This window comes from Tamandua tetradactyla, chromosome 6 (genome assembly GCF_023851605.1).
Source record: "Tamandua tetradactyla isolate mTamTet1 chromosome 6, mTamTet1.pri, whole genome shotgun sequence".
NCBI lineage: Eukaryota > Metazoa > Chordata > Mammalia > Pilosa > Myrmecophagidae > Tamandua > Tamandua tetradactyla.
This window is the reverse complement of record NC_135332.1, coordinates 48814218-48830852: the sequence shown is the minus strand read 5'-3', so window position 1 is coordinate 48830852 and position 16635 is coordinate 48814218. Positions and strand designations below refer to the sequence as shown.

General features: G+C 42.5%; 1 protein-coding gene and 1 long non-coding RNA gene across 2 annotated transcripts in view; one reads left to right on the top strand and one right to left on the bottom strand.

Annotated features, from left to right (window-relative positions):
* PSMD11 (proteasome 26S subunit, non-ATPase 11) overlaps window positions 1–12378 on the top strand; it is a 34866-nt gene extending 22488 nt beyond the window's left edge. Inside the window, exons 7-14 of the mRNA XM_077165210.1 lie at window positions 3583–3727; window positions 4526–4586; window positions 6896–6958; window positions 9340–9465; window positions 9944–9979; window positions 10231–10282; window positions 10551–10693; window positions 10816–12378. Of these exons, the coding sequence (XP_077021325.1) occupies window positions 3583–3727; window positions 4526–4586; window positions 6896–6958; window positions 9340–9465; window positions 9944–9979; window positions 10231–10282; window positions 10551–10693 (626 nt within the window). The 3' untranslated portion in view covers window positions 10816–12378. The remainder of the gene's footprint in view (window positions 1–3582; window positions 3728–4525; window positions 4587–6895; window positions 6959–9339; window positions 9466–9943; window positions 9980–10230; window positions 10283–10550; window positions 10694–10815) is intronic.
* On the bottom strand, window positions 7628–15894 carry LOC143687846 (uncharacterized). Its single transcript, XR_013177705.1, has 3 exons — window positions 15707–15894; window positions 10525–11021; window positions 7628–10422 (listed from the first exon to the last, which is right to left on the bottom strand). It is a non-coding gene; the product is annotated as an uncharacterized LOC143687846 (long non-coding RNA).
* Between the last annotated feature and the right edge of the window lie 741 nt (window positions 15895–16635).

Below are 16635 nucleotides of genomic sequence, written 5' to 3'. Positions count from 1 at the left end.
TATCAAAACATAAGACTAATTTTTCCACTTGTCATTTTGTTCCATTCTAAGTTTTTAGTTTTTTCTCTCCTCTTGGATCCTTCCTGTTAGACTTTGAATTGTTTCAGCTGAAAAACCACAGCCCTTTCTCCTTTTAAGAATGCTGTCTTTCTCTTTGTCAAGCTTCTTGAAGATGTTGAAGGAGTAGCCTTACATTGATGTCTCTATTGAATCCTTGAGAGAAGTAGTCGATAACTACTTGTATTTCTGATTTTGGGGTGGAATTTGACTCTGTTGAACACCCTAGGCTTCTTTGACAGTACTGGGTCTTGTTTCCTCCCTCTTGAACTAGTTATTGATTATACTTGTTGTTTCCTCTTCTGACTACCTCTTAAATGTGGATGTTCCTCAGTTCTACTTTCTTAAATCTTTTCTTTTCCTGGCCTTCCTTACTTCCTGTCTAATCATACCCTCCTGTGGCTTTAGCTGCCACATTATTAGTAGTTCTCTTCTCTCTGAAGTTCCAGGTCCAGATTTCTTGCTAAATAGACTTATACCTAAATATCCTATAGTTATCTCATTCTCAGCATTTATAACCCTTCCCCCAACTGTTCTTTTTTGTCCTATTTTAGTTAATGGTATCGTTACTGGCTTAGTTACTGAAGCTATTGTTTTTGAAATAGTTTGACCTTCTTCTCCTTTACCGCACATATCCATTTATTTATCAGATCCTGTTGAGTCTGTTTCCAAATCTGCCCTTTGTTTTCCATTTCTACATTCACTACTATAATTAAGGGCTAGATCACCAGAGTATTCTTTCATTGGTCAAATTGTCCCTTGTCACTTTTCCTGATTCATCCTTTTAACAAGCCCCAAAATCGTTTTTCTGAAACAGATCTGATCATTTAACTACCTTGTTTAAAATTCTCCAATTGTTCCCCATTGTTCCCAGACTAAATTTTACTTTAACATGGCATTCAAAAGGAAAGTGCAGGGGGTGCAAGGGTAGTTCAGTGGTGGATTCTTGCCTGCCATGTGGGGACACCTGGGTTTGATTCCCAGCCCAAGCATTTCCCCAAAACAACAGCAACGAAAACAGCAACAACAACAAAAATTCAACAAATGGTGCTGCAAAAACAAGACAGTCACATGGAAAAAAGAATGAAATGTGACCCCTACCATACAGCTATAAAAAAAAGGAAAAAAAGGGGGGGCAACCTTTCTCTTTCATCCTCATCTTTGGTTTTCAGTCCTAGTCACCAAGTGATTTCCTGTTCTCTAGATCTTCTATGCTATCTTCTGCTTCTTTCCATTTGTATATTTTGTCTCCTTTACTTGGAATTTTCCTTCTCACTTTGTCCCCTTGGCAAACTCATCATCCTTTCAGATCCAGCTTGGATCTTTCCTTTGTAAACTCTCTCTGCACCTTCTTTGCTTTCACTTCCTACCAAAGGTATATTCTTTTGTACATATTATGGTAATAATTTCTTTATGTTTCTGTTTTGGTAACCATTTTGCCATAAGACTGTAAGCTCCCTGGAGCCTTTGTCATGTTCTTTATTATTATTAAATGTCTTTTTTTTTTTTAATACCTATTATGCTGTGTATTCATAGGGAATAGGTTCCAGCACCTCAGGCTTCTTTTTATTTGTTCTCACAGTATGCTTCTTTGGGCGGAGTAGGCTAGCATTTTATCAGTTGAACCCAGGTACCTTTCTGTCTGGCTTCCTTCTTTTTCTGATCATTTTCCTTCATGCATATGAGGGAGCTGCCTTGGTTCATGTAGTGCTTCATATGCTCAATAAATGCATTAATTCTCTTGGTAAGACTCTTGTTTGTTTACAACAATGCCAACAGCATGCTGGGTAACACTGCAGATTCTTCCAGTTCTGCCATGGTAACATTCGTGGGGCTTTCCTTTCTGAACTGTGGCCACATGTATGTGGCCAAAGGAACAACTCCATGTTTTCTAAAAGGCCTAAAAGAACCTTCCTCACCTCTTTACCTTTGTAATCAGTATTTTGGGGAATTACTGCAAGATGGTGATTCTAGTTGTAGGGCCTCATTCATATTTATTTCCTTTATTTTTAGCTATTTGGTACTTGGCACATGGCAGATCCTCCTTAATGTTTGTGTTAGATGAGTGATGGTCCTTTTTTTAAAATAACAAACCTCATATGCCAGCCATGATGCTAGTAGCCCTAATGTGGTACCTGTTTAGTAATTTGTTTGGGAAGTTCTGTGCCAGTTCTTGGGCCTTATTTTTCTTTCTTTTTATTTTTTACTGGATTTATTTTGGGTCTAGCTTATTGTCTCCTAGCTCTGAACTGGGGGGTAATTTGTCTCATTTACTTTAATAGAGTTAATAGCTTACTGGATATTCTTGAGGGGAGCTCTCCTTGGCTGTAGGGAACAGCAGGTTTCCTCTAGCCCTCTATAGTTATAAGCAGTAATAGAAAAAGGATCTCATTCCTCTAGCCTGATAATGGGAGGCTTGTTTTGGTAGGGTAAAATGTCTGGAGGATAGCACATACCACTCAATAAATGTTTTTTAAGTCAGAAATTCCCAGCTGGAATGCCAGGCACACAGGTATGCTACAGATGGGCTAATGGCATGCTGAAACATTGATCCTTTGGAGTCACATGTAAACAGCTTCATCCTTTTTCTTCAGTGTATTAAATATTATCTTGTGTACCTTGATGTGAAAAATGTTGGGAAGCACTGTGGTAAACAAATGGATGGGGTCAAAGTCTGTAATTATAAGGGACTGGGGCATAGTTAGAACTGATATACAATAGTGTAGTATCTTTGAGCTTAGATACCTCCCAAGGTGGGAAGAACTAATTTTTAATTAGTGATAGCCTAAGTTGGAAGAAAAAGCAAGTTTAATCAAAATTAAGATCATTGGGAGCAACCCAACAGAGGATTATTAGATGAAGTATGGTGTATCAGCCTAAAGAAACACTGCTTAACCATATAAAATTAAGTTTGTGGATTTGGCTTTATGTGAAATCTGCGCCCTGATTGCCTCTAGGCAAAAATACATTCATAAATGACGAACATCTGAAATGAAGATATAAGAGGTTGCATTTTTTTCCTCTGGGGAAACTTCTCATGTATGAAAATGGCAAACTTAGAAAAGCTATCTTAAAGTAATTGTTGATATTATTAAAACAGGTCATTCAGATAGTTTAGGGATGTTTGAGTCAACTCGCTGACCCATACAGGTAACAGCCTAAAGGGATGAAGGTGGCCTTTTTTTTTTTCAGTATCTCCAAAAGCTAGCAGATTTAATTGTGGTTAGAAGCATGAAGCAAGATATTTCATTATATGTTTTTAGGATCCCCTTGGAGTTGTCTCTAACTTCTTTGGGAATTTATATTGGCAACATGACAGTATAACATGGAGCTGGGAGGTAAGACTTAAGTCTAGTCCCAACTCTGTCATTAGCTGGCCGTGACTTTGGGCAGATCGTTTATTTTCTTCTGTCCTCAACTATAAATTTCTAGGTTTGGACTAGATTTCTGAGGCTCTTCCCAGCTCTGATCTTTTATGATTCTGTTATTTTATGTAGTTCTTATTCCTTTCTTTTCAATGCCCAGGTATTATCCATGCAGCAGAGGAGAAGGACTGGAAAACTGCGTACTCATATTTCTATGAGGCATTTGAGGGTTATGACTCCATCGATAGCCCCAAGGCCATCACATCTCTGAAGTACATGTTGCTGTGCAAAATCATGCTCAACACGTAGGTGCATGTTAATTCTGGGATATAAGAACTCAAGTCCTTCAACTAAATCTTCCTGCCATGACAGAGATGGATGGCTTGGGTAGAGGTTTTGGCCAATTTTGGCAGTGACAACAGCAGCCTCTGAGACTGGTTGGGATAGAGTGGATAGATCAAAGATGTTCCAGAGCATTTTCGCTAGTCTTCAGAATTGGAAAGACAACTGCTCTTGGAGAGTTTCTTCAATATATTCTGTCTAAATAGTTTGTGCTGACTGTAGGACAGAGAGTCCGGAAATAGCTAACATGTAGACTATTGCCAGTCACTGGGTCTACCGAGAATGGGGAGGGTAAGGTTAAGTAGAAGTTTGATAAAGTGGACAAGAGAAAGTATAACAGTTAGATCCTTTTATAAAGATTTTTGCAGAATTATCCAAATACTTTTTGGAATAAATGAGGCATCGACTAGGATTGTCTTTGGACCTTTGGATTACATGGGAATTATGTTTTAATAAGATCTATTATACTAAGATCAGTCTTATACTTAGCATTCTGCCTATTGGGTATATTTATTTTGGTAGGTTCAGTGCAGCTTTCTCTTTACTGTTGGAATTTTTTATTCTTCAGTGCTGAGCTTTGACCCAGAATGAAGAAAGCCTAGCCTGTACAGTGTGATAGGCATATGGGATTAGGGGTTGGAGCTGATTATATTGGGTAGATTCTTTTCCAGTGGAATTTTGGGAAGAAGAAATTCACCTACGACCTGTACTTAGAAGTATATCATCCTGGAGCATTTGACCAAGTATGTCTTTTTTTCTAGTCCAGAAGATGTCCAGGCTTTGGTGAGCGGGAAACTTGCACTTCGCTATGCGGGCAGGCAGGTAGGGAATACCTTGGCTGCAGTTCTGATTTCTACTCATTCTTGAGACCATTGTGTTGTCAGAGTCGTGATGTTGGTGAGACCTTGATGTGACCAGTACTGTTCAGGTCTCCACTGTACTCTTTCCTTCCCCCCACTGCCCTTCCTCCCTTTAAGCCCATTAAGTGTGCTTCCTATATTATTAAATTCTTGGCCTGGAAAGTCAGTGTTTGATGTTCTTATGGACATGCCTTAGATCTATCAGGTGGTTTTAGGGAGTTATAGAACTGAACTGTGGCATTTACAGTGAGTTAGATTGCATTTAGCGTTTCTTTTTTATTTAATTTTTATTGTGATAACATATTTAACAGAAGATTTCCCCTTAAAATTATTTTTAATAATAATTTTATTTTATTTTAATAAAATTATTTTTAATTTTAATTGTGCAACTTGGTAGTATGCATTGCATTTACAATGTTGTACTATCATCACCACTATCTATTACAAAAGCTTTCATCACCCCAAACAGAAACCCTTTACCCATTAAGCAATAATTTCCTATTTCCCTCTTTCCCCAGCCCCAACCTCTGGTAATGTTAATCTACTTTCTGTCTGTGAATTTGCCTCTTCTAAATATTTCATATAAGTGAAATCATTTTGTCCTTTTCTGTCTGGCTTATTTTACTCCACATAATGAGTTCGAAGTTCATCCAAGTTGTAACATATATCAACTTTATTGCTTTTTTTTTTAAGCAGTTTTATTCACACACTATACAGTCCATTCAACATGTGCAATCAATGGCTTCATTGCTTTTTATGGCTGAATAAGGTTGCATTTAGCTTTGATCAGAAAATGTATCTACCATGTGTCTGACTTGAGAATTTACTGTGTGCAGAATATGAAATCTTGGGTTCTTCAAGGGTCAGTAGCTGGTAAGGTCTAGTGAACAAGTGCTTTAGTGAGGTCGGTCAGATTGCTTTGTGCAGAAACTAGCTTTGAATGACCTACTGGAGTGCTTCTTTATCGTTACCTTTCTGTGCATGCCTTGAGTTTTGGGTATGGTACAAAAAGAGTCCCTTGATGTTCAATGACCCTTTTTGTGGTCCCTCGATGACTGAATAGGTGTGAGTGTGACTTTTGAGAGTGAAGAGATGTGACCTGTGTAAAGATAATATCTCAAATGTCTGGACCATCACCTCTTTGTATTTTGCTTTATTATTACTAGTAAAGTAAAAAGTAATCTTACAGATTGGCTATTTCATTCCATGAAAGAATGGCTGTAAAAGATGATTTTCCTCCTCATCTACAAGTGGCTTTAATTGGCTTTTCATCAGCAAAACAGTTTCATATCAGCTTTTAGTTTTGGCCATAAAAATACTGGCTATTACTACAATAAAAGACTCACTACAAAAGAGTTGAGGAGACAACTCAGAGACATCAGGAGTCCAGGTCAACATCAGGTAACTATTAAATAATGGAGCCAGACTTTGAACCTGGGTTCCATAGAAGTTGCAAGATAGTACAGAATGATCCCATGTATCTCTAAGTTCCAGGCTTTTCTTATGACATTTGATCTGTCTATAGGACAAATGCTGGAGATAAACTACACCAGTGATTAGTCTTAACACCATATAGTGTGCTGGACAAGACACATATCAGTATATAGCTGATATAAGAGGAATTCCTTCTGGTCCTTTGTGCCTTGATGACAGTATTCAAGTAAGAGTCAGGCTGAATTCCGAGGAACATGAGTGCCATAGATTTTATGCTGACTGGAGACTTGGTAGCTTGGGCCTTTTATAAGTTAGAAGTTACCATCAACTATTGATTGTATCTTCATCACTTTGTGGAGTTTTAACATTCAGTCTAATATGTAGAATTTTGATGTTTCAGTCCTAGTGAAAGTAGACCTTATTGAATGCCTTGTGCCAGGCCTAGCAGAATGAATCTTGATAAAGCACAGGTAAAATCAGATCTAAGGATGGGAAGTAGTGTGGGTTTGGAGATAAGGAGTCCTGGAGGAGGGGAAGGAAATCACAGTTCTATGGTCACTTTTCATTTGTTATCTTAGAATAATGTGGTATCATGGTCTATTTTTTGGAAAACCTTCTTTTTCCTAGTATTTTTAAAGTCCTTTCAGATTTTACAGGGAAATTGATTGGCACAAAGAAATAGTCTTCTGGCTTTTCTTCCCAGGCCTCTGAAGGAGACCAGTGGGGGATCAGGTTCTTGAACCAGAAGTATTATGGATGTAACCTCCTGCTTATGAGTGTTGTTTGGTGGAATATGAGTATGTAGATCACTTTAACTATTTTTCTTTTTATTTTCAGACAGAAGCATTAAAATGTGTGGCTCAGGCTAGCAAGAACAGATCACTGGCAGATTTTGAAAAGGTGAGCATGGTACAGGATTGGTAGCAACAGGGGAGGAGAGGGGTTGGAATATGTTTCTGTATTGGTGAGCATTTAAGCACTTAAAAAAAACCTTTCTGTTTTGAAATAAGTTCCATAGAAGTTGCAAAGATAGTACAGAATGATTCCATGCACCCATCACCTGATTTTCTCCAATGGCTATACCTTTTTTGTTTTTCAGTGTTTTTTTTTTTAATTGTGAAATACATATAAAAAAGCAATAAATTTCCAAGTACATTTTAACAAGTAATTATAGAACAGGTTTTAAAGATTGTTATGGGTTACAGTGTCATGATTTTTTGTTTTTTCTTCTAGCTGCTCCAAGACACTGGAGACCAAAAGAAATATCAATATCATTATTCAGCATACATACTCATTTGTTAAATCCTGTCTTCTGTGTTATACTCTTCCTTCTCTTTTTTTAAATGAAAAGTAACATACAAAAAGCTTTGCAACAATTAGTTTTAGAACAGATTTCAGAGTTTGGTATGGGTTATAGTTCTACAATTTAGGTTTTTATTTATTCCTGCTCTAAGGTGCTGGAGACTAAAAGAAATAACAGTATGATTCAGCACTCATATTCCTTTGTTAAACTGACCTTTGTATAACTCCACCATCACCTTTGATCTTTCTCCACTCTTTAGGGGTATTTGGGCTTTGCCCATTGTAACTTTTTCTTGTTGGAAGAGGCTGTCGATAATATGGGCTAGGGAGATTGAATTAGTTGATGTTCTGGAAAGGCTGGCCCTTTTGCATTTCATGACTTATCTGGTCCAGGGACCTATCTGGGAGGTTTTGGTTTCTGGAAAGTTACCCTAGTGCATGTAACCTCTGTAGAATATTATATAATGCCCTAGGTGTTCTTTAGAATTAGCAGGAATGGTTTTGGTTGGGGGTTGGCAAGTTTTGATAGTAGCAGTGTCAAACTGAACCTTCCATAAGAGTGACAACTAGAGTAGCTTCTCGACTCTGTTTAAACTCTCTCAGCCACTGATACCTTATTTGTTATACTTCTTTTCCCCCTTTTTGTCAGAATGGCATTGTTGATCCCATGGTGCCAGGGCCAGGCTCATTCTTGGGAGTCATCTCCCACGTCCAAGGGCTGTATCTTACATAGGCAGGAATATAAGGACTTTTACTACAAGGAAACTGATGTTTTCCGTTGTAATAACTCATTGTGTGTGTATTTATATATTAGTAACTTATAGTATTATATATATTAGTCCTTTTCAGTTTTAAAAAAGTTGTCATCCTTTTTTTTCTTTCCCCACAACAAACCTATTATCTGCATTTTACAGTTGAGGGAACTGGGATTCAGAGAGGATGTCCAAAATCATACAATACGGGTCAGGGTTTGTTCTTCAGGACACACACTCTTAGATGTTCTTTCAGCTCTGAACTGCTTCATCTCTGTGAAGTCTTTCTGTGTACATATGGGCAGAAAGAAACTTTCTCAGGATGATGTTGTAACCCTTCTTGGACTTGGGAAGTTTTGCAAAGGTAGAAAAATTTGTCTCAGCATTAGAGTGAGACTTGTATATTCCTTCAAGAACCTTTCTCCTCACAGTCTAATAACTAATTAAATAAAAAGAAAGCCTAGATCCAGAGGAAAAATTTAGTATGGACAGAAACTAGACCATGTGGCTCTCACTGTCCCCAATATTCATCTTCTTCCTGAGGTTTCTTGCCAGTACTTGTTCGCCTTTACTTGGCATAATTTGCATGCTTCCCTTTATACCTTTTAGCTTAGCAGACATAAGGCTGGGATATTGAGACTATTACTAAAGGTAAATAATCGACATATATGAATTGTCATTCTATCTCAAAGTATGTTTCATAGAACTCTTCTGTTAATGGAGATTGCTTGGACAAAGTGCCGTGTGGTCATGTATTTGGGAAACATTAGGGCTTAACAGAATTAGAAAGGTGTTTTTTCTCAGGTAACTGCAGAATCATACTATGCTGATGCTCTTGTAAAACTCAAGAACTGTGGAATTCAGCATTTTTCATTATTTAACCACAGATTTTTTTTTTTCTCATAGAGACCCTGTTTATTCTGTGGAATACATGTTGAGAAATGGTTGTATAGTTAATTAATATGGCTTGCAAGCTGAGCTGCTTTTGGTACTTACACAGTTTGAGCTGTTGAAGTTAGGCTTTTGGGAGAAGAGATGGTACCTAGGGTAATTCTTGGTGTTCCTTTTCTTCTGCCATTTGTCATGGGCTTTATTTCATCTTCCCAAAACCCCCAGTACTTCAGTCAACTATGTAGTTAGGGGAGTCAGTTGTCTATTTAGAAGCCAGGAGTAGCATGACTTTAGAGTGCTTCTTATACCACTCTCTACAACCATCTCTTTTGGCAGGCCCTCACAGATTACCGGGCAGAACTCCGGGACGACCCAATCATCAGCACACACTTGGCCAAGTTATACGATAATTTACTGGAACAGAATCTGATCCGAGTCATTGAGCCTTTTTCCCGAGTACAGGTAAGAACCCATAGCCCTTCTCTGGCAGGAGAGGAGATTCTGGTTAGGCATTCTCACTGTAGCCTCCTCCCTTCCCACAACTGTCCAAAATAAGAACTTACTTATAAGGGTGTGCCTAATGGGCAAGAACTGGAGAAAGAATGCTTTGGAATAACATCTTGTGAGATTTCCCCCATATTGTGTTCTGAGCATTATCTCCTCCTTGCTTTTGTAATCACTGCTCATGTGGTAAACTTTTTCTATATTGGGTAAATGTGGGACAAGAGTATGGTTTTTTGTATGTGGTGATGAACGACAGGTTGATGGGCAGATTGTAAGAATCCTAAGTATGGCCAAGGAGAATCTGGCCCCATAGAGACAATATAGAGCTAGATTTTGAGAGAAAGAACAGTTGTCATCCCTCCCCACTCTCTTATGCCCTGTATTAGAGACAGAAGTAAAACTTTCAGTATTGGTGTCTCTTTGCCTTTCCTTTTAGATTGAACATATATCTAGCCTCATCAAACTCTCTAAGGTAAGGAGTCCTGAGACCGTCTTGGGGATAAGGAAGGGGAAAGGGTGTCATGTGGGGGCTGGCATTTGCATCTGGTGGGCCTTATTGGAAACATCAGTGGGGAATGTGGAGCTTGGACTCAGAGCTGGAGTTACATTTTTGCTGTTTTATTTTTAATCTTTTTACCCTAAGACCCTTTTTACAAGGTCCTCATAGCAGTGTGATCTCTGACTACTAGATACTTGCCCTTTAATCATGGACTTTGATTTTAGGCCGACGTGGAAAGGAAATTATCACAGATGATTCTTGACAAGAAATTTCATGGTGAGTGACAGTTATATAGGCGAGGGGGCAGGTGGGGGTGATGTGATGGTTGAAGAAGTATCATGCATTTGTTTATCTTTTGAGTACATGTTCTGTTAACTTCTCCTGGTGGTTCCCTGGTATCCTTGCTCCTTTCAGCCCTGTGAGGAGAGTATATAATAAATACAAGTAAATGAAACAGGGAGAGGAGTTCTCTTTCCCTAAAGCTTCACAAATGCTTTGGCATCTAATACTTTCTTTACCTGGGATGCCCTTTTGTTTTTTGCAGGGATCTTGGACCAGGGGGAGGGTGTCCTGATTATTTTTGATGAACCCCCAGTAGATAAAACCTATGAAGCCGCTCTGGAAACAATTCAGAACATGAGTAAAGTAGTGGATTCCCTCTACAACAAAGCCAAGAAGTTGACATAGGTGAGTGCTGGCTCCAGGGCCTAAGGCCAGGGCAGCGCTGTCTTCTGCCTGTCGAGACTGAAAGCCTCCTCATTATGTCCTCACAGCTTCCTCGATTGACACTGCTCTGTCTTCTTTTGCAGAGTTGGATCTGTAGCGGTCCTTTGGAGAGTGTGTGTGGCGGGAGAGTGAAACCTTTGGGGAAAATGCTAGGAGATTTTTTTTCTTTCTGTTCTACTTTTCGCTCGGAAAGTTTTTAAATCCTCATTTGGTGCATCTGTATTCCAGCCGATAGGTGTGCCAGTTTTCATGTAATCTTTACTGGCCCAACTTGGGAGTGGGGAAATTGCTTAAAAAAAGAAAAGAAAAAGGATAAAAAAAAAAAAAAAAGGTTATTCTAAATAAAAGGAAAAAGGCTTACACTACCTAAAGCTGTGCTCTCTGCCTCCTGGGAGAGGGTCACCAAGTCAGGTACCCCCCCCAACCACTGGGGTACTAATCCACCTGCTGGGCGTCACCTCTCCTCTTCTTCAGAATTGGGTATTTGCTGACCATCAAAAGCAATGACTTTTTATTCTGTTTGTACTGAACCAAAACAAACAACTGTGTATAGACTGCTATTATCTTTTTTATTTGAAATGAGGCGTTTCGGTGTTCTTTCCCCGTCATATGGCCTGTCCACCTGCCCCTCCCTATGACATTGGCTCCAGCAGACTGGCCAGAAAGTCTCGCCATCGCCGCAGCCGCCACAGCAGCAGCAGCAGCAGCAGCAGCAGCACCTGCATGGCTCCACTCTGACCTGTGAAGGAATGGAGACGAGGCCAGGAGCTAGTGTTCACCCATGGCCACACAGGGAGCAGTGTGGGCCCTCCGCCCCCAGGGGCCTACTGTGCATGTGGCTTTTCTTTTTACCCAGTAATCTAGATTAGACACCAGTGTTTTAATTGCCCCTCTCCTCTGCTCTTCTCTCCCTTCTCTTTCCCTTCTCTCAACCAGGAGACCACCACATGTGTTCCCCCTCCCTGCCCAGGAGCAGGCTGTTTGAAATTCATCAGCTTTTCTCCTTGTCCCACTCCTCTCCTGCTGACAGATGGATTTATTCCTTTTTTTAAACAGTGAACATCGGAAATGAGACTGTGGGGTGTGGGTTGTTTTTTGTTTTTTTTCTTGGATTTCAAACAACCTCATGTCCCCCTCCCAGGGAGCTTCTTTATTTACCTCTTGAAATCCAACAGATGGGAGGTAGAGCACTGTATAACAGCATGCCTTGTTGTATGATGAAATTACATAGCAAGGCTTTAATGCCATTTGGGCAGGTAAGCTTCTGCACCTTTATTGTGCTCAACTATATTTTCTTCTTCCGCTCATCTCTTTTTCTTCTCTTTTTTTTTCCACTCCCCTTCCTCTTGCCACCTTCCTGCTGGCCTCCTTTTCTCTTTCTTTCCTTTTCTCAGATTATCCTTTCAGGTTTTCTTAAATTTATATTTTGTAAAACAATTTTGTTGTACAAGGTTTTGCATCCTTATTGAATCTGACTGGCTTTTATTTTCCTCTCCAAAATCAGGTTTTTGTTCTCAACATCATGTCCAGTCACTGTTTTTGTTTTGGCACCATCAATATCAAATGTACAAACGGTTCTTGCTAACCAACACCAGGTATATCTGATGTTCAGATGAGTTCCAATAAAAATAATTTTTTTTTCAAAAGGTGTCCTTTCTTGAGTGCAGAAGGGCTTCTGAGCAAGTTCAGACAGCTCTGTGGCCCAGCAATAGCCTAGCCCTGGCCTAAGTTCTATCTCATTCATCTCATGAGACTTTTAGTCAAATCTGGGATTAAGTGGAGAACTTTGTGCAAGAAAGTCAGTCTGTGAGACCTAAAATCTCAGATGGTCTCCAGGCATGTTTCTTTTTTTCCAAGGTAACATGATCCAGTGAGGAAATGTGGGATTTGGGCTTTAATAACCTTTGAGCCTGTTTCCTCATCTATACATGAGAATGATGCTTTCTTTGTAGGAAATTGTGATGTGAGAACCATATGAGGTAATGAAAGTGCAGGTGCTTGGAGAATATTGACATTCAGTTGTGGTTTAGTTTCCTTTTGGTAACCAAAGTGGTAGTTTTCATACTACCCTTCAGATTCGAAAACTACCCTTCAGATTCTGGGAATAGTTCTTCTGAGGGTCTCTGAGATTAGGTTAATAAGGGTGGGTAAGCTACAGTCCCTGGACTCCACTCCAGTGTGAGCAGTTCTATTATTTGTTTTCAGTATTGTGTCTCTGTATGCAATTTCTTTTGCAGAAAGTATTTTGTTTCTAAGGACTTTAAAACATATTCCAGAGATCCTGAGCTAGAAAAAAGGAGAGAGGATTTCCCAAGCCAAAGGCACCCCTTTTCTCTGTTCCCTCTGTGGGTCTTAGTTTAATGACTTCCTCTAGATTTGTGCTGTCCAATATATAGCCACTAGCCACATGTGGCTATTGAGCCCTTTTAAAGGCTTAGTTTAAATTGTGATGCGCTGTAGGTGTAAATATGAACCAGATTTTGAAGACTTAATATGAAAAAAAAGAATATAAAATATCTTAACTTTTTAATGTGTTGAATTATTTTGCATATATTGGGTTCAATAAAATGTTATTAAATTAATCTGTTTCGTTTAATTTTTTTAATATGACAACTAGAAGATATTACATATGTGGCTTGCTGTTTGTGGCTCATGTTATATTTTTATTGGACAGCGCTGCTCTAGACATCCCCAGCAGTTGTGCCACTGCTTCCCCTGCCAAACCTCAAATAAGCTGAGTCTAAGATGCTGCTGAGGCCCTTGGGCTGGACTGATTCTGGGCTCTCTAACCTCAGGACCTTTCTGGTACCAGCCTTCTTGGTGTCAGGGCTTTTTGGTGTGTTGGTGAGATGCTCCTGGTGTTGGGAGCAGAGGCTGAGGTGTTTTTCTGTGGTGCCTGGTTGTGTATTAGAGTTAAACAGTCTGTGCTGCCCAGAAGGGCCACTAGATGCTGCTCTGTGATCCCTGAAAGAACAAAGCATGATTTCTTCAAGAGCTCAGCCGTACTGTATTTGGAACCCTTTCTGGAAGGGGTAGCTGGCCAGGGCTTGGCCTCCCTTCCTTGGGGGTGGGGAGGTATGGGAAGTGGAGCATGCAGAGGAGGGGGTTGTCCTGCAATGTTGGGCCACTCCAGCCCAGCAGGGAAGAGAATGAATAGGCTAGCCTTCAGGTAGCTAGTGATGGGCAATAAAGTAAGTATAGCCTGATGAATGGGGGTAGTACTTGGAGATCTTCTCCACAGTTCTCTGATGAAGATGACTAGGAAAAAACAGCTCTGTATCATTCAGCTGAGCCTACCTTCAGAGTCCTTGATTCTACCATTTCTGGCAGATTATATTTTGCTCTGCCTTGCTTCCCATTTGGAGCTGGAAGGAGTCAGGAGGGCAGTGGTGCCTTGAAATAGGTGTAGCCAGCATGGCATGGTGGGTAGGGATTCCCAGCAGCCCCTTCCCTTAGTCACAGCAGCAAATGTGCTAGTACCACCATACCATTCACTCTGTTACAAACATGTAATCTGCATTTGACATACATAAGGAAGTTGGGGTTCTTTCTGAAGGTGATAGGGAAGAGCTGTCTGGACAAAGGTAGGAGAGGACACCAGTATGTAGCCAGGCTGAAAAAGGCCCATTCATATGCACCTTTCCTTGGTTTGGGAATCTTGGGGTGGGGTGAGGAGAAAGGTTGGTACTGTTTCCCACCAGTATTAGAATTAGGACAGCTTGAGTTGAAATTTGCAGGTATAGGTAAGAGTGGGCCCAGATTTTTGTAAGTGATGGATCACAGGCTTAGAATCTGGAAATTTTGGGAAATGGGAAGCATTTAACCTTTGCTCAACACCAGAATCTGAAGGGGGCTTAGAGACAGAAAAGGCTGAGTAAACAAAGCCCATTTAGGAGCTGGGCAGAAGAAGCCGGGGTTCAGCCTTGCATAAGAGAGGAAGTGAGGAGTTGGTCCAGGGACCTGGAGGCTCTGAGAATTAAAGTATTGAAGACAGCTCCACTTGAGAAGAGCAGGCAGGTATTGTGCACTAAGGAACATTCAGAAGGAGGGGGTGGCTCATAGAGCTAAGGGCCTGCCTTCATCTTCTAAGTTATGATAAACTGTTGTGGATGTTTCTGAAGGGCTGTGAAAGAAACAGCCTCTGGGTACAGAGCAGTGCACTTTATAAAGGCCCTTTAAGTTCAGCTTCAGGCACTATATGGCCACCTAGGGTCCCTAAAGCTTTCAACTGCCACTATTGACAGAAATCTCTGGGTGGTTCATCAGCAAATTACAGCACCTTCTGAGTTGATAGGATTGTTCTAGTGATACCAGATTCCTTTTTTGTTCTGCTTGGGGCAACTGGGAGAACTGGCATAATTGGTGCAGGTTGGCAAGTCTAGTGTGCTGGGGTCTAAATGGTTTGGGGATCAGAGGATTGGGTGTTACCCAGGTTTGCCAGCCCTAAAAGCCTTTTCTCTGGATTACCACTTGCTTATATCTAAGTCCAAATACGATCATTTGGATTATGTTGATTTGAGCCCCCTACTCCCGGGTTTGCAGTCAAATAGAATCAGAATCTTGAGGACCAAAAATGAAGAATGATCTTTGTGAAGGATCTGGATTTTTGTTTGTGAGAGGAACATTTCGTATTAGAACAGAGCTGTTTTGCATCTTTGCTAGCACTACATCTTCAAATTATAACTGTTTACCATGTATAATTTACGAGGCTCACATCTGAGGTGGGCTCTGGATTGACCCATCCCTGGGGCACCTGCCTCGAGCTAGGACCCTTTGGCCCTGTACCATGTTTTGTGTGGGAAAGCCAGCTGCTGTTTAGAGCTGCTTTCTGAGACCCACCCTGGCCGCGGACATTTATCTGGGATGGGGGAAAGAAGGTTCCAGTGAGACCATCCACTCGGGACGCGTTACACTCAGGCAGCCTCAGGAAAGGCTTCGCCTCTCTCTCCTCTCGGGGCCTTCCTCGCTGCCTACCTTCTTTCCCGGGGGAGGAGGTGTTATTTGGGATGAGGGCGCGCTCGGGGCTCTGATCTCTGTGGATGGCTTATCGCGCGGCCCCGGAGGCAGGCTCAGCGTGAGCCGCCCCTGTGTTGCCATGGTGGGGACTAGGCCGAGACCGCCCCCGCGGCCCGCAGCCGCCGGCACCGCGGAGGGAACAAAGGCAGCACGTGGCTGGGCGGGGTCGGTCTTCGGCGCGGCCCCGCCCCGCCCCACCTCTGGCTCTGCCCTCCGGTCGGAACCGCCGTTCGCAGGCTGCCTGGGTCTTTCCCAAGGCCCGACTGCTGCTGGCACAGCGGTGGCGCTGGGCGGGCGCCTAGCTGTGCGGGAGGGGGCGGCACCCGAGGGGCGGGGGCGGGGCCGCGCCGCGTGTACCCGCCGCCGCCGCCGCCGCCGCCTGGCCCGGGCCCTAGGAGGAGCGGGTCGAGTAGGGGCGTCTCCTGCTCGCGTCCGCGTCCCTACCCTCACCGTGCGCGGCTCGGGTTGAGGACGGCGGCGGCAACGGCTACCCGGCGAGACCAGGTCCGGGCGCGCGGCCTCGAGAGGGAAGCCGCTGAGGTGCGCGCCGGAGGCCGGAGCGGGAGCGCGAGCGCCGCGGCGGCGAAGGCGGCCGAGCGGGGGGCGGGGCCGTTGCGCTTGCAGAACCTTGGACAGAAGCTCCGGAGCCGCCGCCGCAGCCCAGCGCGAGCCCCGCCGAGCGCCGCTGTGCGCTGTGACCGCGGCGGCCGAGCCGCGGCGCGCATTGCGGAGGGCGCGGAGCGCAGGAGCCGCCGCCTGCCGGGTAAGCCTGCGCTTCGCGGCCGCCCAATGCCTCCGGCGGCTCAGGGCCGGACGGGGTCGCGCGGGGTCTCTAGACGGGGCTCCCCAGCAGTCTCTGCCGGCGCCTGGGCCCCTCCCGGCTGCGC